Consider the following 18,749-nt stretch of genomic DNA (forward strand, 5'->3'; position numbering starts at 1 on the left):
TTTAGGGGTTGGGGGTTAAAGGTAGGGGTTAGGGTTAGGTTAAGGATTGCTTGGGGTTTTCCCCTAGCATACAACGGTGCATAATCAGGATCATAACGTGCTGTAACGTACGTAATATGTCACTACTGTGACATAACATATTCCTATTGTGACGTAATAAATCGTAAGCCTTACGCAAGTCAGGCGAGTTACGGTGACGCAGCACGTTTTTGCGCATTTTCAAAGTTAATTTTCGACACGAGCGCTCGAGTTTTTACATAAAAAATTATACAGCAGGTATCAGGAAGACGTAAGGAACATTTTGAGACCAAAATTTTCACTGGTCACCAGCGGCAGTATTACCGCTGTGTGGTGTGTTATACTGCTTTTACCGACAAATATTGCTGTCAAGTGTCAATCTTTTAACTTAATGACTTTTTAGAATTAAGATGATCCAAAAATCCTCAAATTTATTCATCTTACTTCGATTGTAGACAAAAGACTTCTCATGCAAAGGTCACACAGATAGTGTTGATCAATTATGTTGGAACCCTTGTAACTCAGAGGTGTTCGCTACTGCCTCTGGTGACAAAACAGTTCGCATATGGGATGCACGGTCGGGAAAATCTTCTTCTACAATTAATACAAAAGGTGTTTTCACACATTGTTTAATTTATGATTATGGGTACTTTAAATAGGTATGCAAAAAATTCACCCATGGCAAAACTTTTGGGGCCTTGGCAAATGCACATTTTGGACTTTTTCAATTTATGGGTACCATGACTTTTAATGTTAGGCTCCAATATTCATGATTTATATGGTTGGCAATTAAAAATGGGGCTATTCAAAATTTCTGAAAAGCAGAACGAATTATAATTTATAAAACTACAGTTTTCTATTTGTACCTGAGCAAATTCGTCATATTTTTTTATAGATGGCCAATGTTTGACACTGGTTACAGTGTCTTATTGATAGATTCATCACTTTAAAGTCAATAGACAAAAATTATTAAATTGAAAGTTAAACAATAATCCCAATATTAAATATTTCCTATTTTAGGTTTTAAAAAATCAAGAAAAAAATCCATTTTTTTTTTAATTTTTAAATTCTGTTTGAAAAAGTTTGTTATTCCTTAAATAAAGGTGAGAACATCAACATATGTTGGAGTCCTAATGGCTCAAGTATTGCTGTTGGTAATAAAGAAGATCTTGTTACTTTCATTGACACTAAAACATTTCGAACAAGAAACCATGAGCAGTTTAAAGTTGAGGTAAATAAAATATGAATTCAAACATGTTTTGGCTAGTAGTAATAGCACCACTTTGCATGTATTGGTTTCAGCTCCAGTGCTATACTGCTATCATGCATTTAATTTGCTTTTTTTCCTATAATACATTAATATTTACATATGCATATTATTTGCCTTAGTTTGCTGTTATTCATTTTTTACTTTTTATAGATAAATGAAATAACATGGAACAACAGCAACGATTTGTTTTTTCTCACAACTGGTTTGGGAACAATCCAAATACACAGGTATAGTGTGTTTGTAGCACAATGGTTAGCGCACCTGCCTTCACTCCAGGAGGCTTAGAGTTCAAGACTCGTCGCAGCTACTATTGTGGTCCTATGTGGTCTTGGGCAAGACACTTAACAGCAATTGCTCCAAGCCTCCAACCCAGTGGTATAAATTATCAGCCATGTAATAAAAAACAACCCTCCCCCCAAAAAAATTAATCCCTAATCAAGTCACATATGTGAAAGTGTAAAAACAGAACAATGACTGTCGTTGCTCTACTAGGCAAGAATAAATAAGTTACATTCATTCATTTAGGTACAATATAAAGAACATGATTAATATTAAAACCACTTACCAATGTATTTTCAATGTTTAGTTACCCAGATATGAAGTTAATCCAATCATTAAATGGTCACACAGCCAACTGCATCTGCATTGAATTTGATTCAACTGGAAAATACTTTGCTACTGGTAGCGCTGATGCATTGGTTAATTTATGGGACACCAATGAACTGATTTGTGTGCGGACTTTTTCAAGGTAATTAATCTTCAATGGCACAGTTTGCTGGTTTGAGGCTTGATGTTATTACTATTGTGGGCGTATGTGTCCTTTTTGGTGTGTCATTGGGCGCCAATCCAAGAGTGGCAGAGTGGGCAGGCAAAATCTGGTAAAAAAGTTGTGTGATTACCTATCACTGCTGTTCTAGTACCTAAAAGCTTAGTACAAATAGCCCTGCTGTTATATCTGTTATATAGTAGGGTGGGGGAAGATGGGAAACCTTTAGCACATAATATCCAAATATCCTGATCCTGTTTTAAACAATTAACAACAGTCTATGGGAGTCGTGGGGATACGGTTTTATAATTCTTTGAATGTTCTTGGTTTACTACCAAATAAGACAGGAAAAAAGTGTCCATCTTTTTCACTCTTCTATATAATGCATTGTCACTTTTTTTAATCAACAAATTATATTGAACAGACTTGATTGGCCAGTTCGAACCTTAAGCTTCAGTTCCAATGGCCAACTACTAGCATCAGCATCTGAGGATTTATTCATAGATATTTCATGTGTCGCTACAGGGGAAAAAGTTTGTGAGGTATTGTGTTTAATTTGAAAATTTGTTTCCTTTTTTAAAAACCTGGTGGATAATTATTTTTTTCTCATACCATGGTACAGTGACCATTTCAGGGGTTGGGGTTTAGTTTTGAAATTTTGTCCGTTTTTTATTAAACCCAGTGAACAGTTACGTGACAGGGCAACATAAATTGTGACAACACGTGTGTTTTGTTTCCTACACCTTGTGCCTGCTTACAAGCAACCACATGTGTAACTTTGCTGGGGTTTTCGGGTTATTTTTTATTTTAAATACATTCTAATTAAATTAATTACCAGGTTCCATGCGATTCACCCACATTCACGCTTGCTTGGCATCCAAAGCATAAACTCTTGGCGTATGCATGTGACGATAAGGATAAATACAACAGAGATGCTGGTTCAGTCAAGTTATTTGGTCTCCCTACTGAATCGTGATGTTTTGTAGCTTAAAAAACATAAATTCACTGCCAGTAAAGTAAAACTCTGCTTTTATATCAATCGTAAACGTCAGTATACAATATACTACTATATTGTTTTGCTAATTTTGAATGGAATAAATTTTCACTCTTTGTAATGTTGTCAATATTTTCTGAACTTAACATCTGTCTTTTAGTCAAAGTAGAAAGCATTGGATTCTGCACACGAGCAACTAATGTTTCCATATTAGCATATACTAAAGCGACTTTAGTATACTATGGTATTGGTCTAAATTAAGTGCTACAAATCTGATCTAATATAGTAGGATGGGGTACGGTGGTACGTATTTTCATTTTTGTTTCATTTGCTAGTAAACGAAGAATATTCACAGAATTATATGATATCACCGGGGACCAGCGAATACAAAAGAGCATAGTTAATTGTTCATAACAGGGTTAGGGAATATGAATTTTCGTGGTAAACCACATCCTACCCCACAGTACTATAATGTTCTAAATCTAAATGATCGTACAGCGCCAAATATTAGTCAAACTGTGCTTCCTTGCCTGTGTCTCATGTGTTCTACTTGAGCTCTGTGCTTTGCTAATAACAGAACCAACTGCTACCCCAAGTTACAATAATGAAATGCATAGTTTAACCATTGCGACTTGTAATCAGCGCGCAGCGGGTGATCTCGACACTTAACAACATCGTACAGCGACAATACAGTTCTCGCACACGCGTATGCCCAATTATTTAACCTGGAATTTCGAGGTATGTTGATTGCCTTGCTCACGTCGCTAGGATTCGATCCAAATTCGTTTGATTATTAAGCTTGTGGTACAAGTGCACTGTTTTCCAATGGTGTAGCAGGGCGTATGTGCGGTCACTTTGTCAATTTATACCGCCACATGAAGATTCATTATCATGCTACATTGAAAAAAAAATTTAAAAGAAAAATGTCGATAGATAGACGGAACTGCTTTATTCTGCACAAAATTAAACCAGCCGATAATATGCTTTGTTCGCTTGTAAGTGGGATGGGGGAAGATGGGACACATTTTCATTCTATTTACTCGTCCCATTTGGAAGTAAACAAAAAAACGTCCAAAGAACTATAAAACCATACCCCCATGACTCCAATACTCCGTTGTCAATTGTTTAAAACACGATCATGATACTTGGATATTATGTGCTAAAGGTGTCCGNTCTTCCCCCGCCTTACTATTTTGGGGGGGGGGGGGCCCCCCCCCAATTTTTTTTTTAGATTTCGGTTGAATTTTAAACTTGAGATAAAGAGAAACAAAACGTACTTGAAAACAAATGCGATGATATTATAACGGCAAGTGTACAAGTAAAAAAGCACCTTGATTGAAAATACTTGAAAAAAGTAGCCAGCAACGATGCTGCTACTTGAAAGGAAAAGCAGATTGAAGGTATTGAAGACAATCAGCACCAAGCAATCGACAATGAAGTGAAAATAAAATAGTGATTTGTACAGTAACGGTTTTGTCCAACTATATAACAGCTTAGTTATATATCCATTGGATAAGTTAACTCCCCTTCGTTATTTGCTGATATCTTATGCGGTGGTGCTACGTCACCGTGTAATTGTGACGTCAGGAGTTTAACTTCCCGCTCGAGAGCGCTAGAGCGTTTGAAAGTTTGAACGTAATTCGCTTGCAGCTGTTTTTGGTATCTAAAAATATAAAAAATGTAACTTTAGATTTAGATTTATCTAAAAAATGTCATTATCTTACCTTACCACTCTTGACTTATCGTCTGCCCATTGGCGCCTCTCCATGTTGAAGTATTGCTCTTGCTCCATGCACCTTGCTTCTGCGTCGTACAATCTTTTTAGGAGCTCGTCTCTATCCAAGGCCGCCGTACCGTCCGCGTTTTTGCGTAATGATGGAACGTGTCTAGCATCTTGCCAGGCCCCGTACTGTTGGTCGTTGAAATGTGCGCTGCTGCTTCGTATAGGCGCTGAATGCATTGAGGTTGGATTTGCTGGCCAAGACACTAGTGAAGACGGTACATCAGAAACACGTCGAAGTTCGTCAATCTCAAAATCTCGTTTTCATTTAACTTTTCATTAAGTTCACTGATTTCAGAATCTCGTTTTGCTAGCAAGCCTTGTAGTTCACGGTTTCTGGGTTTCGTAAGGCTACGATTTCACTCGCTCGTTGAGCGGATTCGCACTGAGTGTCCTTGAACTGTCGGTTGAGCATGCACCGTTCCCCGTATTTTTGTTGCCTCTCCCATTCGCTTTCTTCAAGCCGGGCACGAAGATCAACAATGTCTCCATTCATTTGAACGTCAATAGCTTCATTCATAGACTTGATTTTTTCTTCAAGCTGCGAAGGTTAATAGAGATATTAAACCACACGACAGTTGCTCATTTTTTGGCTTGATAATATAGTGCATAAAATATGGTGGAGAAGATGGGACACCTTTTCATTTTATCATCCCATTTGGTAGTAAACAAAGAACATTTAAAGAATTAAAAAACCTTCTTCCTACGACTGCTGTTATACGTTTAAAACACGTTCAGGGTATTTAGATAAAATGTGCCAAAGGTGTCCAATATTACCCCACTGTACTATATGTATTAAGAAACAACTTTTAGTATACATGACAGTATGTTTTTGTTTCTGTTGTAATAAAAATAACACAAAAATATTCCTTTTAAATGTAAGAAAACAAAAATTAAAAAAACAAACGTCAAGACAAGGAATGAATGTAAAAAACTACAGTGTTACGAAAAACTACAAAAACGCATTAAAACTATAGGTTAAAGGTTGGCCGTTCCACCTTATGCAATCTAAAATGGAAAATAAAAGCTTGTCTATGAAGGTATAGTAGGGTGGGGGGGCAGACATTTACTTTTACCATAATATCCAAATATCCTGATCGAGTTTTAGACAATAAAAACGGTATATTGGAGTCGTGAAGATAAGGTTTTATAAATACTTCAATGTTTTTATTTACTGCTTAATCGGGCGAGAACATATAAAGAAAAGGTGTCCCCTATTCCACTACCCTACTATATTTTAATATGTGTTGATATTTCGACTGAACGTATCTGCGATGCTTTTAATGAAAACAAATAAAGAAAGGTTGCTTCGATCCAACAATCCACTTTATTCTAAGCAGCCAATTGTACAGTTCGTATTATTATTCTGCCTGACTTACTTTAAATGCTTTCTTTGTTAACAAAAAACAGCCAATTAAAATTGCGGAAAACTGAAACTTCAACACGAAAGAGAAAAAACGTTACAAAAACTGTCCCATTTAAACAAATATACCACATAACATGGCATACTACATTGGGGTAATATTGTCCATATTTTCTCGTCAAATTTGGTAGTAAACAAAACATACAGAATTATATACCCGTATCCCAACGACTCTAAAACGACGTTGTTAATTGTTAAAAAAATGTTAAAACGGGATTGGGAAATATGGGATATAATATATGTTTTAACGGTATCCAATTTACCCCACAGTACTATATTCTACAACGTAAACTTTATTTATCTCTCTTAGATTGGGGAATGAAAAGCAAAACGCATTATAAAAAATGTCCTAAATTTATCAATACTTTGACTTACCTCCGCCAACCGACGATAAGATTGTTGTTTGTCTTCCTGGAGTCGGTCTATTTGTTGCTGCAGCCTCTGTTGTGCTTGGGTGGATTTGCGTGCCTGGTGAATGAATGAATGAATGAATAAATGTAACTTACTTTATCCTTGCCTGGCCGGAAAACGACAGTCGTTAAACACGAATGTTGCGTTTCATACACCTTGTGCCACCTTAAGAGTTACTAAGTATATTACTTTGCGGGTAATTGTATTTTGAGGGGTTTTTTAATGTGTGGTTGATAATTTGGTCAACCCATAAGTGACCACTGGGCTGGAGCAATGGCGGTTAAAGTGTCTTGTCCAAGGACACATACGCCCACAAAGGTAGCAGCGACAAGCCGTGTTGTAATACATGATCAAGTGCTACAAAATATGTAACATCAGAGGAATAGTGTACTATAAGAGAAATATTACCTGTTTTGTCTAAAATGGCATCACCAGTCTCTTATTTAAGTAAAGTCCTATTGCACATTCACATATAAATTACATATAAACTCTTTGCTAAAAAATATTATTGTTTAACTGAAAAAAAGGATTCATAAATACGGTGTAAAAAGAGTAGACTAAGACACTATAAGTTTAGCACTAATAATCAATTTAAACTAACTCAAACTGAAAATCTGTATTTCTTTATGAAATACAAACATGTATAAACCAGGCAGAATATTTTACCTGAGACTTCAGTTGTTTGGAATAAACCTGCTTTAATTCATTTACTTCAGTTTTTCTCGTCTTATCGTATTCCTCGAATACCTGAAACAATTTATTTAAATTACCCACTCGCTTGCGTGTACTAGCAATAACTGGCAATTGCTGTAATTTCAAAACGATTTATTTACCTTTTGAAATTGCTTATCGCTTTCGTTATACCCATTACGTAATACTGCGGCATTTTGTTGGGTTTGTGGATCGGAGGTTTCAGATTCATTTGTCGTTACGTCATCGCCCAGACATCTAAGAATACATTTAATGTTTTGATTCATAACATAACACTATGTGATATTTTAAATATGCCTTATGTTTATGTTTGAGTGGGGGAGATCTTTGTCAAAGACCTAGGATTTAGGCCAGATTTTACCCATTAACCCCCAAAAAATTGTATGTAAAGTAAACTGTGGGGTAAGATGAATGTTTCATAACTATTACCGTTTGGCTGGTAATTGCCTTCTCCTCACTGGTTATGTTATATATGTAATATAATGTAACCCGCAAAATCAAATCGATACTTCTTTATAACGGACGCCATTGCATATTTTACTGTTATATTCTACTGACTTTGCTGCCGACATTGTTTAATAAATAATTTTGCTCCTTCGTTATAATAACGTTACTTTCCTAGAACCAACGTTTTGTCTACCACACGTAAGAAAAAACGAGCCGAAAAACGGAACACCGGGCAAAACTTTTTATGGTTGAAAAAATCGTAAAAAAAATAAGCAGAAAAAATGTAACTTACTTCGGAGATAAAAACAACTGATCCGAATCCGGTACAGACGCGCTGTGATTGGTGGAAGCGGAAACACGTGCACTTTCATATCCTTCTGAACCTGAGCAGCTAAAATTGCTGCCATTTGATGCTCCAACGAGCATACTGGTTGCAGAATTGCGGCCTGCGTGGTCATAAAGCAGGGTCAGATTTTACAACACGAGTTAGTTCTAATTGTTATTGGGCAATTAAAACACAAATCGGAAAACGGGTTGACCTTGGGTAATATAGTAATCCAAAGGTTGTTTGTCAGATTAATATGTTGTAAATTAAATTATATTAATAAATTTACAGCGTCTGCTATGCCGACATATTGGAATGACTAATTTTTATGAGAGATTTTCGTTTGTCAGCAACACATTAACAGCCATAAACAGCTGTTATCCCAATGTAGACCTACCCAACGTCTATACTAACTTTGGACCTACCGTATGATCAACAATTTGAAAATCTTTTTAATATTACTGTTCAGTAAGATGGGATAGCACCTGAATACCATACATCCGGGTCATTTATAAACTATTAACAAAGATATTTTAGAGCCGCCAGAATGCAGTTTTAAGTCCTTAAACAATTTTTGTTTATTAACGAGAAAAGGAAATGGAAATATCTCCCATTTTTCCTTACCCTATTATGTAATCAAAAATTTAGGAACCTAATTTTTTTAGCTTACCGGAATCGGAGTCATTGGAAGTCGTGGAAACACTAAATCTGGCAACACTGCTCGGGCAAGGATTGCTAGAACTCACCAATGAACTTTCTGCAACACATATTTAAACTTACAACAGCAAAAAACTAAAACACGAGGGTAAAACAAAACTCATTATTTTACATTAGTCATATCAGACGAATTGGGTTTAGCAATTCTGATTGTTTCCTTTGTAGTTTCAGGGGAAATCAATATGTTAATAAACGTGAGTTTCTCTTACCCGTTGGCGTCACCGCTAACCAGTTCTTCGTCTTTTTTGGAGGTTTGAAAGCAGTAGGTCGGATAATGTTACCGTCAGTGATCTGAAATAATAAACAGTATTTTTTTATAAGCTGTAGCCCGAGTGATATTTTATATACAACTATGTTATGATGGTGGTAATAAATCTGATACATATATTTAGGAATTTGGGTGTTTATGTCAAAACATACAGAGATTATACGTCTTATAACAAGGATTGTGTGGTGGTATTTAAAAATTCATAAAAATGTTTCAAATTTGGGTAAATATGTACGAATAACGAGTTAAAATTTCTTATACAAGGGTTTTATGGCTGTATTCAAAAAGTAGTAAATATATTCCGACGCTTTCGAAAATATGTCAGGGCATAACAATGTCATGATATAACTTCAATTCCAATTATTATAAGGGGGATCGTTGCTTCTACAATTACTGGTAACATTATAAAGGCGTTAGGGGAATTGGACGCGCGACCGCTTTCATCTTAGGTAATCTAAAAAAACATTTCAACCGGTGGGAGTGAGCATCTGCTTTATCTCAAGTCCGCACGCTGTTATATGTCATCAATATAATGATTATTTAGTTTGCACGACACCCTACCCTTTTCTGGAAAGAAAAATATTTGTTTGGCTGGGGTTATGCAGCGTTATTAAACTTGAAAAAACGTTATTACGTCAAACTGCGTGAAACCACTTTACTAGCTACGAAGTAAGAGCTATGTAAAATAATTAAATTTTATTCTAAATTGTAAAAGTTGGTGTTATGATGAAGTATTACAATATTATTTTTCTCTTTTTTAGTATAAATATTTGGTTCGGTTGGTCAAAACTCTAAAAAAAAACGTTATTAAACCGATTGATATGATCAAACGCAGAAATATTTAGGTAAAAATAATATTATTGTAGCTTGTAATATTTATACCATACAAACAACTGTACGTTTTATTAGGCAACAAATGTTCTAATTCACCAAAATTCAACTTAAATGCACAAATATGCATATTGAGCCTGAAAAAAATTATAGTAGAATGGGAGAAGTTGAGACACCTTTTCATTCTATTCTCGTCCTATTTGGTAGTAAACAAAGAACATTCCAGTAATTATAAAATTGTATTCTCACGACTCCCATAGACGGTTGTTAATTGTTTAAAAACATGATCAAGATATTTGGATATCATGTGCTAAAGGTGTCCCATCTTCCCCCCAGTACTATATTAATTAAAACTTAATTTTAAAACTACCTTGTCTGCCAACAGCATTCCTGAAGGTGCTAACCTCGGTGGTTCGGCGGTGGTGTGTGGGGTACAGGTTGGAGATATTCGAGACTCCGGTTTTTCCTGGACAGTTCCGGATGATAAAGTGCCAGAGCTTTCACTGAGTAATGAAGCGTACGGTGAATTAGGTTCTACTTTAAGTGGAACATGCTTTGGTTTTAGGGAGGTTTCTCTGTATTGTTTTTCGACGTGCATTGCGTAATAGTCCGAAAGAGTGCAATTGGCTTTAGTTTCAGGCACCCTTTCAACGTCAATATAGCGCGGTTTTCGCGCTTGCGTTTGTAAGTGTCTTGCTGGTATTTCAGAAATGTTCACATAATCGTGCTTGTGGTCTACACTGTTTGCACGGCTCTGTAAATACACATGGTGCGCGCTGCGTTCGTTTCGTTTCACTTCTTCTTCGCTGTAGTCTATTGGGGAAGTGGACAACTTTTTCCTCGAGGTAAGTCCATTGAACACAGAATCGCTGGACCTAAGAATAAATTTGTTTAAAACACACAATATTTGTTTAACATACAATAACAATAACATTATTTTTTTGTCTTTAAATACAATAGCGAGGGTCAAATTAATTGAGAGCGAAGAAAAGGGGAACTAGCAGCAACACGTCAGTCGTTAAAAACAAGCTATGGGGGAAATTGAAGGGGCTGCTAAACCTAAAATTAATTACCTAACCACAGCTCGCACCTACCTTCTGTTCGATTTTTGTTTTGTGTCTTTATTTGTCAGCTTATCGGAGCTACTCCATTTAAAAGGGACTCTGATATTGATTTTATCAAATGATGATCGAAGTTTTTCTTTTACACCGAGTCTAAAGGCGCTAGTTTCGAAACCACCATTATCGCTCCCAGAGCTAGTTCTTCTACTTTTTTTCTGCTTTTGATATTTCCCTCCTTGGGACGGATCGATTATACTTGTTCCTGTACCCATTGCGTGCCTTCGTCCGTCTTTTTGATAACGAAAGTACTGAGTCTCTCCTGGACTCCCTTCCTTTTTCTTTTCAGATTCGTCTCCGGAATAATACAAAATAGTTTGTTCCGTGTTATCCGCGGAATAATAACAAAAAACTTCGTTTCCGTCTTCGCTTAAATGTTGCTGCGTCGCTTGCTCGGGCAGTGGTGACAAATTAGTGAATTCAACACTTCCGTTATAATCAAAATGTGGCGTGTGGTCAATACTTGGAACGTTGTGTGTTTGATGACACCGACCCTTATCATTAGATGTAAGTTTTACCGACATCATGTTTGCTTACAAGCACACTTCCATAGGTTTCTGCTAAATCAAGATTATTTAGCATTAATTGGTAGTTAGGTGGCCTATTCAAATTTTTAATATGTGGTAGGGTGAGGCAAGATGGGACCCTCTAACAGAGCGTTTTTAATTTTCAAATTAGGAAATGTGGGAATTAAGTGCTACGGTATATCCCATCTTACCCAACAGTGGTATACATGTATATAAGTAGGTGAGCAATTATTACAAAACGCCACGTTGAATCGTACGTGTTTATAATATATATTAGCTTAAATAAAAGTACATGTTTAGAAAACTAAGTATATTAACGTTCAAACGTAACAAAAATACAATAGATTCTTATCAGTTATGCTACACTCCAGTATCAATCCAGCAACAAAACAATATAACTGCCTATAGCAACATAAATCATTGGCGAACCAACCATACAATACACAAAAGATAGGACAGCACTTCATTAATTCAATATTTAAAGAACTAACAGCAAGTTCGAGTCAAAGTACTTTGTTCGCACCGGACGAATGGATCTTTTGAGGTAATTAACTTGTTAACTTTGCTTCTGTGCGCCGTGGTACTTCAAAGGCTTCCAATATAAAGAGAGTTGAACTCTTTGTTGGAAAATGCTGAGATAATCTTACTTAATCATCTTACTATGAGCGAATAATGGAATCACAGTGCGAGTTCTGCTTTATTGGTTTAAACTAGTTCGCAAATGGCTGTTATTACTAACTCCAAGTATATAATGCAAGTGTACTATTGCGTTCAAATGCAAGCGTTGTATTATATCATTATTCCAACATGCAGTAATCTCATCAATGAACCAGCGAGCTTGAATGAGCAGTCGATTTTATCAGAGCTTCAAAACGTCGATATCGTTCAATTATTTATCCTTTCTGGCGTTTGTTTTATCAAGAGTAAATGATGGTGCAAGGACATTTCCCGCAGGCCAACGAACGCGGTACATGACGAGATCAATTACATTATGCGCCGACGCGTCGTATTCTCAAAAGCTGGTTAGCATTGCACAAGCCAGTATTTAAAAAGCAACAACAAATCAAACGCTACGTCACGAACAAAGCCCCTAGCTAGCAAGTAACACATGCAGGCGCCACTGTAAGTGCGCCCTGCTTTGCCCTATGGTCAATTTCTGCGCTAAAAGTAGACCAATTTGCTACGAACGCCTGTATATAATTTATATGGTAGACATTGCTATAAGAAACTTGTGGAGAATATACTTGTATGCAGATGTCCTATCTATACTGCAAGCCTTGGTATATGTCTTATCTTTCTACATTATATTGTTGTTTAAGGCGATGTACGACTTCTTTTAACTACAATCCTTCGCCTGTTAACCGTTGACCACACTGCAGATGTTAAGCCATAACTCAAGAAGCAGTAGCAAGAAAAGGAAAAAGGCAGTCGCTGTAAATAAGGACGCTGTACAAGCAGTGTTTTGGCGAACAGCTGAGGAAGAAAAGAGCAAACACGCGGCACCGTGACTGTAAAAGGATAACAACATCCGCAATAATATTTACATACTGCTTAAAACTGCACCTACTATTTAAGTCTATTGTGTTATGTAATTGGGAAATATTATTTTAAATAAGTTTCTCGAAGACAAGGGTGTAAATGACGTCACACGCCGATAAACCAATCAGCAATCGATAAAGGTGTTGATTATGTGAACGCATTCTCGCACTTAATAACATGCAATAACAAAACAATTACAACAGTTTTCGAAATGTTTTTGGGTCACGGCACACTTAAATATTTTGAATTTGTTTGCGACACACCAAATTTTATAAACTCATATTTTATATTTGTCTAGTTGGGCGGGAAAGATGGGACACCGTTTTATTCTATTTTCTCGTTCTATTTGGTAGTAAACAAACAACATTCAAAGAATTATAAAACCGTAAAAACCGTATAATTATTTAAAACACGATCAGAATAATTGGATAATACGCGCTAAAGAATTAAATATGTCCCAACTTTCCCCATCCTGCTATATACATAACGCGTTAAAACTAAACAGTATATATTATTTTGGAAAATTGATGAGCAAAATGTAAGATGATATATAATACAATGGCCTATATGCCAACTTCTCTTGCTTACGCTTGAATGGTAAACTATCTTTCGCACTTTAAGATATGCCACTCTAGTCTTAGGCTTTATAAATAGGCTTAAAACTATTAATTCCTTAAAACACTAATGCCAAAAGTTACGATATTTTTTCGTTTCAGATAAGCAGCGTATTAATATATGCAGGATTAACCGAAATAACTACACCTCGTGCAAAAATGTCTCAGTAAACATTGCTTTATTAATATATAAAGTAAATCTCATTGGCGCCAAAGTTTAGCAGACTAAACAAACTGTACAAGTATATCAAAATCACATTCCAGTGTACTGGTAGTCAAAAGTACTAAATCAAAATGTCTCTATTTTTCGGGCATTACAGTCAAAGTACATTCCGATGTCGTATAATTCTGTGTATAAAAGAAGGCGTATCTCAGATTTCTGATAATTAACTTTACAATATAATTACTGGCAACGCAAAACAATACGGCATTCGTCATACCACGTGATTTTATATTAGATTCTGAGAAAACAACAGAGCAACAAAAACAACGGATCGAATTCTTTCAAATTAAGTTGGCAAATGGTTACAGCCAAGACTAAAAACAGCATTTTTCAATTGATAAAAAAATTCACACGAAACGCAAATCGATGAATTGAATCTTCTTTAGACAACACTTCCCTTCTTTGAGTTTTACACATTTTTCTTCCAATTTAATGTTAATTTGTTTTAATAAATAACAATTTACTGTGAGTTAACGGTAGGGAATGTTGGGTTCAACAGCGCTTTGTATTTTAAATTCTTCAGTATGGGTTATACTTGTAGCGTGTTAAACGAATGTCGTTTAATCGCTAATTTCTTTCTGTTCGCTTTACTAAATTGAACCTTCACTAACGCATTTAAAGACATAAATAACATCTATGTTATAAGTTAAAACCAAGCCAAGAGAAAGGTTAAAGCTCATTCAACCCAATAGTTCAACGCAGTTTCTAGATACATCGGATGGGTTTAATTAGAAACAGGATTACAGACGTATATTATCTGAATACTCAATTAATGCATTGCAGTCCGCATACAAACACTACGGACTCTGATCTGTACTACACATAATGCTAAACGAGTTCCCTATATAACAAATGTTAATATATACACATATATTACCGTGGACTATATCACAGCTACACAAAATCCCCCATAAAAAAGCTATTGACAATTTCGATTTAAAGTCCTATGTTCAGTATTCGTTTCAAATATGTAGCACATACAGTCGGTAAACAATGATCACCAGGTTTGTTGTAACTTATATAGCGGCATAGCGCTTTACAGTACGGTGGGACAAGATTTTCATTCTCTTTCTTTATCCCATTTGGTAGTAAAAAGTATATTTAAAAATTTTTATAACCGTAGCCCGTGACTTTAAATAGCATTGTTAACCGTTTAAAACTCGACCAGGAAATATGGGATTTTACGTGCTAACAGTATCTCATCTTACCCCACACTACTATACTTCATAAACTTACAAAAATATTTTGTGTAATTTTAACGCAAAACATTTTAACCCGTATCGATATCACGTGTTACAGCAAACTCTACAAAACAAGTTCGCGCAATCTTTCTCTGTCTTTCTTAAATTGTTATTGATCCACCGAGTCTAAAATCTAGCGAATAATTTATGGCTGAACTGCAACCGTATATAGAGTTACTGTTTTTATAAAATCATATTTCAACCGTTTTACCACAACTTAAACACCCGCAATTTTTCTTAAGTCTTCCATTCTACAAATAAACACCTCAAATATTAAATAGCGTTTACGAAAAACTCTGTATATATAAAACTCGTAAGCTTTAAATGGCCTAGTTTTTCTCCTAGTTATCAAATAACTAAGTACAGTAATATAAAGCGCGGCTCACAGCGGGCAATTTCATCCTGCGTAATAAAATAGCATCTCACACAATCGATTGAAGCGATGAGTTGTTCAGTTCAAAGAGCGTTTATAAACGTATTTAAGTTCACTGGACACTGCGGTCACTTGTATTGCGGGACTACCTTTCTCACATAAGTCAAAATCATTGTCTCAATTTTTTAAAAAACAACAACATTTTTTTACCAAAAAGATCGGTTTTAAATGCTTTTATAACCGTCTTAACATTACATTATCACAAACAGATCTTGAGAATGACGTGAAGCTGATCGAACAGCAACTTGCCCGATTGAAACGAACCTTATACTTCACGCGTCAATGCATTCACGAAATTTCCGGTCTCAGGGGACACTTTGCGCGGCAAAACTACAGCTTTGTATTTAAACTAGAACAAAAATTGCTCGTTTTTTAAACCCGTATTAAAGGTAATAATTTGATCCCACTGACAAAAAACACGGACAAATGCGTTTATTTTTAACCAGCAATGCTATAAAGTACATTATCCAAGTTATCATATGTATAGTACTGTGGGGTAAGATGGGACACCTTTATCACATAATATCCAAGTATCCTGATCGTGTTTTAAACAATTAACAACGTTCTATAAGAGTCGTGAGGGTACGGTTTTATATTTCTTTGTTTACTACCAAGTGGGACGAGAAAATAAAATGAAAAGGTGTCCCATCTTCCCCACCCTACTATACTTACAAAAAGGCTATAATAGATTGGGTAACAAATAAAAAATATTTGCGGAATTTTATAACCGTATTCTTACGACTCTAAAATACCGTTGTTAATTGTTCAAAACATGGTCAGGGACAGTATATATGTGCTAAAGGTATGCAACTTACCCAACAGTACTAATTTTATATTAAATAAAATAAAAATAAGAATATCTATACAACTTATATGTGGCAGCTAAATATAACGTGTTTTATACAAACTACTTATCCATTGCAGCCCATTTTACCCGACAGTACCGTTCGATTAAAATTATCATTCGTTCTCGTTATACAATCACCACAGTTGACGTTAAATAAACTGAAATACTTTTTCATTGTTTCTCATGGGATATAGTCTGGCGTATGTGATAAAAATCCTATTCCCACTTGTTACTTAGATTTGCAGCATATATAAACGATTCGTGTCACTGGGATCTTGTCACGGTATATTATGGTGGGCAGCCATTAGACATCTGGGCATTTACGCCAATGATATATGGAACAACTATGGTATCAATTAACAACATTGTGCAAATGTTTGCATTTAGCCTTGCATTAAGTCATTAATAAAATTAATTAAAGTAAGAATATGGTGTTACAAAAATGTAACAAACAAAAGTCAAGTCCAACCAATTGTTGTATTGAAGATATATATATATATATTTCGCCTAAATAGCATCGTCAGTCTCTTATTCAAACAGACTCTCTATATTAGAATCCTTTTTGTTGAGCTTATTACCACAACCGTTAAGTATTGTGGGGTAAGATGGGATGCTGTTAGAACCTAAGTCCCATATTTCCTGATCGTGTTTTCAACAGTTAACAATGCTCTTTTAAGAGTCGCGGGGATACGGTTATATATTTTTGCAAATTTTCTTTGTTAACAACCAAATGTGACGAGGAAAGAGAATGCTCAGGTGTATTTTAACTATACATGCGATTTTTTAATAAAGATGATCAATATCACCAAACGAACATACTTCCCATGTGAATATTCAACGCGAAATGTCAACAGCAGTTCAATTATATTCGAATCATTAACAATATATTTAATTGCTCAAGTGTCATTGAGTTTTTGTTATGATTGATTTCATTTTAAGCCGTAACAGCAATGCATTTGAAGCATAGAATATCAACATAAAAGTCCAAACGTGCTTGCGGAAATACCTTACCTTTTTCTCATGTTTAAGGTAAAGCGCCAATTATAGCGGTTTCTTAAATGCTTTTACGTCTCAATTAAGAACAACGGAACTTTTTCGCGATGACTTAACCGCGCTATAAAAGTAAACCCGATCGCGTCTGGATAAAGGCGTGCCAGCATTTGCTTTGTTGACCAACAAACAAGAATCATTCTAAAATAAACTAACGTAAAGGATGGCGAAATAAACAGAGTGGTCTACTTTAAAGATGGTAAATAAAAAAACGAAGAATGGTAAATTGTATCCACAATAGTTACTCGCGGGAAACGTTAGCCTTAAAACCGAAAGCCTCAAAACCGCGACGTGGCCAATTAAGGAGATAAAAAGATTTTTCACGACAATGTGTAACCAAACCTGATGTTAAAAGCTGGTATCGTGTGATAGTTATTAAGGGTTTAAGACAATCTTTAAAGTATGGAATACGAGTTTTGGATACAATAACTAGGAATTTAGTAGTTTAAAATAACTGCGTAACCACGACAGCTGTTGTGGTACAATATGGTTTAAAATATATAGTAGGGTGGGAGCAGATGGGACACATTTTCAATCTATTTTCTTGTCACATTTGGTAGTAAACAAAGAACATTTACAGAATTATAAAAACAATATCCTCACGACTCCCATACCGTTGTTAATTGTTTAAAACACGATCAGGATAGTTAAATATTATGTGCTAAAAGGTGTCCCACCCCACCCTACTATATACTGGAAATTGATTGATTAAAATGCGTGTCTACTAAACATATATCAACACAAACACAATAAATTCAATATTTACTGATTGTTCATTCTCTTACCTGGCGACATGGTGACTAAGTGTTGTCAAAATGTTCGAATGGTGAATGCAGTTGAAAGCACACTGACAAAGAATTTGAGTACTTTGAGCATAAAACGGTCTTTACAACACAGCATACATTTTTTAACGTCTTGTAGACTCTGTGAAGTACATTGGTAAATATTATCATACACGCCTCCCTAAATAACCAGTTTCCTGAAACTTTATCAGAAGAAATACTTGTGCTGTTAGCAAGTTGCTATCTCGGTTAGGATTGAAACCAGTCGCATACGAGACGACGAGTCAAGCCGTGCCGGTTCTGGTTGACTGGTTACTCACTTATACGCATGCTGCCGAGATAAATTCACACTAGCGGTAAAAACAGCCGATTCGAGAGCGGCGGGCGACTTCTGACGTAACTTCCTAACTCGCC

At 35.6% G+C, this 18,749-nt stretch overlaps 3 protein-coding genes across 9 annotated transcripts in view; 1 reads left to right on the top strand and 2 right to left on the bottom strand.

Annotated features, from left to right (window-relative positions):
• The window catches only part of LOC100182068 (rho GTPase-activating protein 21), a 43,790-nt gene extending 43,246 nt beyond the window's left edge, over positions 1 to 544 (bottom strand). For all 5 annotated transcript variants that reach the window (XM_026834737.1, XM_026834735.1, XM_026834734.1 and 2 more), the window contains exon 1: positions 463 to 544. In XM_026834737.1, the coding sequence (XP_026690538.1) occupies positions 463 to 489 (27 nt within the window). In that variant the 5' untranslated portion in view covers positions 490 to 544. The remainder of the gene's footprint in view (positions 1 to 462) is intronic.
• Positions 1 to 3,169, top strand: part of LOC100176365 (THO complex subunit 3-like) — a 4,179-nt gene extending 1,010 nt beyond the window's left edge. The window contains exons 2-7 of the mRNA XM_026834751.1: positions 474 to 630; positions 1,122 to 1,249; positions 1,439 to 1,515; positions 1,875 to 2,036; positions 2,479 to 2,596; positions 2,893 to 3,169. Of these exons, the coding sequence (XP_026690552.1) occupies positions 474 to 630; positions 1,122 to 1,249; positions 1,439 to 1,515; positions 1,875 to 2,036; positions 2,479 to 2,596; positions 2,893 to 3,030 (780 nt within the window). The 3' untranslated portion in view covers positions 3,031 to 3,169. The remainder of the gene's footprint in view (positions 1 to 473; positions 631 to 1,121; positions 1,250 to 1,438; positions 1,516 to 1,874; positions 2,037 to 2,478; positions 2,597 to 2,892) is intronic.
• A 1,153-nt stretch (positions 3,170 to 4,322) lies between these two features.
• Positions 4,323 to 18,496, bottom strand: LOC100178688. Of its 3 annotated transcripts, none has more exons than XR_003395946.1 (11): positions 18,339 to 18,496; positions 11,056 to 11,636; positions 10,332 to 10,836; positions 9,072 to 9,153; positions 8,816 to 8,902; positions 8,113 to 8,266; positions 7,496 to 7,610; positions 7,329 to 7,409; positions 6,627 to 6,719; positions 4,773 to 5,369; positions 4,323 to 4,711 (listed from the first exon to the last, which is right to left on the bottom strand). XR_003395946.1 is itself a non-coding variant. In XM_026834748.1 (10 exons), the coding sequence occupies exons 2-10, from the start codon at positions 11,604 to 11,606 to the stop codon at positions 5,139 to 5,141; spliced, it is 1,899 nt and encodes a 632-aa protein (XP_026690549.1). In that variant the 5' UTR covers positions 11,607 to 11,636; positions 18,339 to 18,496; the 3' UTR covers positions 4,770 to 5,138. The 3 variants fall into 3 exon arrangements, 1 of the variants encoding a protein (XP_026690549.1); XR_003395947.1 differs by having other exon boundaries at positions 11,056 to 11,639; XM_026834748.1 differs by lacking the exon at positions 4,323 to 4,711 and having other exon boundaries at positions 4,770 to 5,369.
• Between the last annotated feature and the right edge of the window lie 253 nt (positions 18,497 to 18,749).

Source organism: Ciona intestinalis, chromosome 5, assembly GCF_000224145.3.
Source record: "Ciona intestinalis chromosome 5, KH, whole genome shotgun sequence".
Taxonomy (NCBI): domain Eukaryota; kingdom Metazoa; phylum Chordata; class Ascidiacea; order Phlebobranchia; family Cionidae; genus Ciona; species Ciona intestinalis.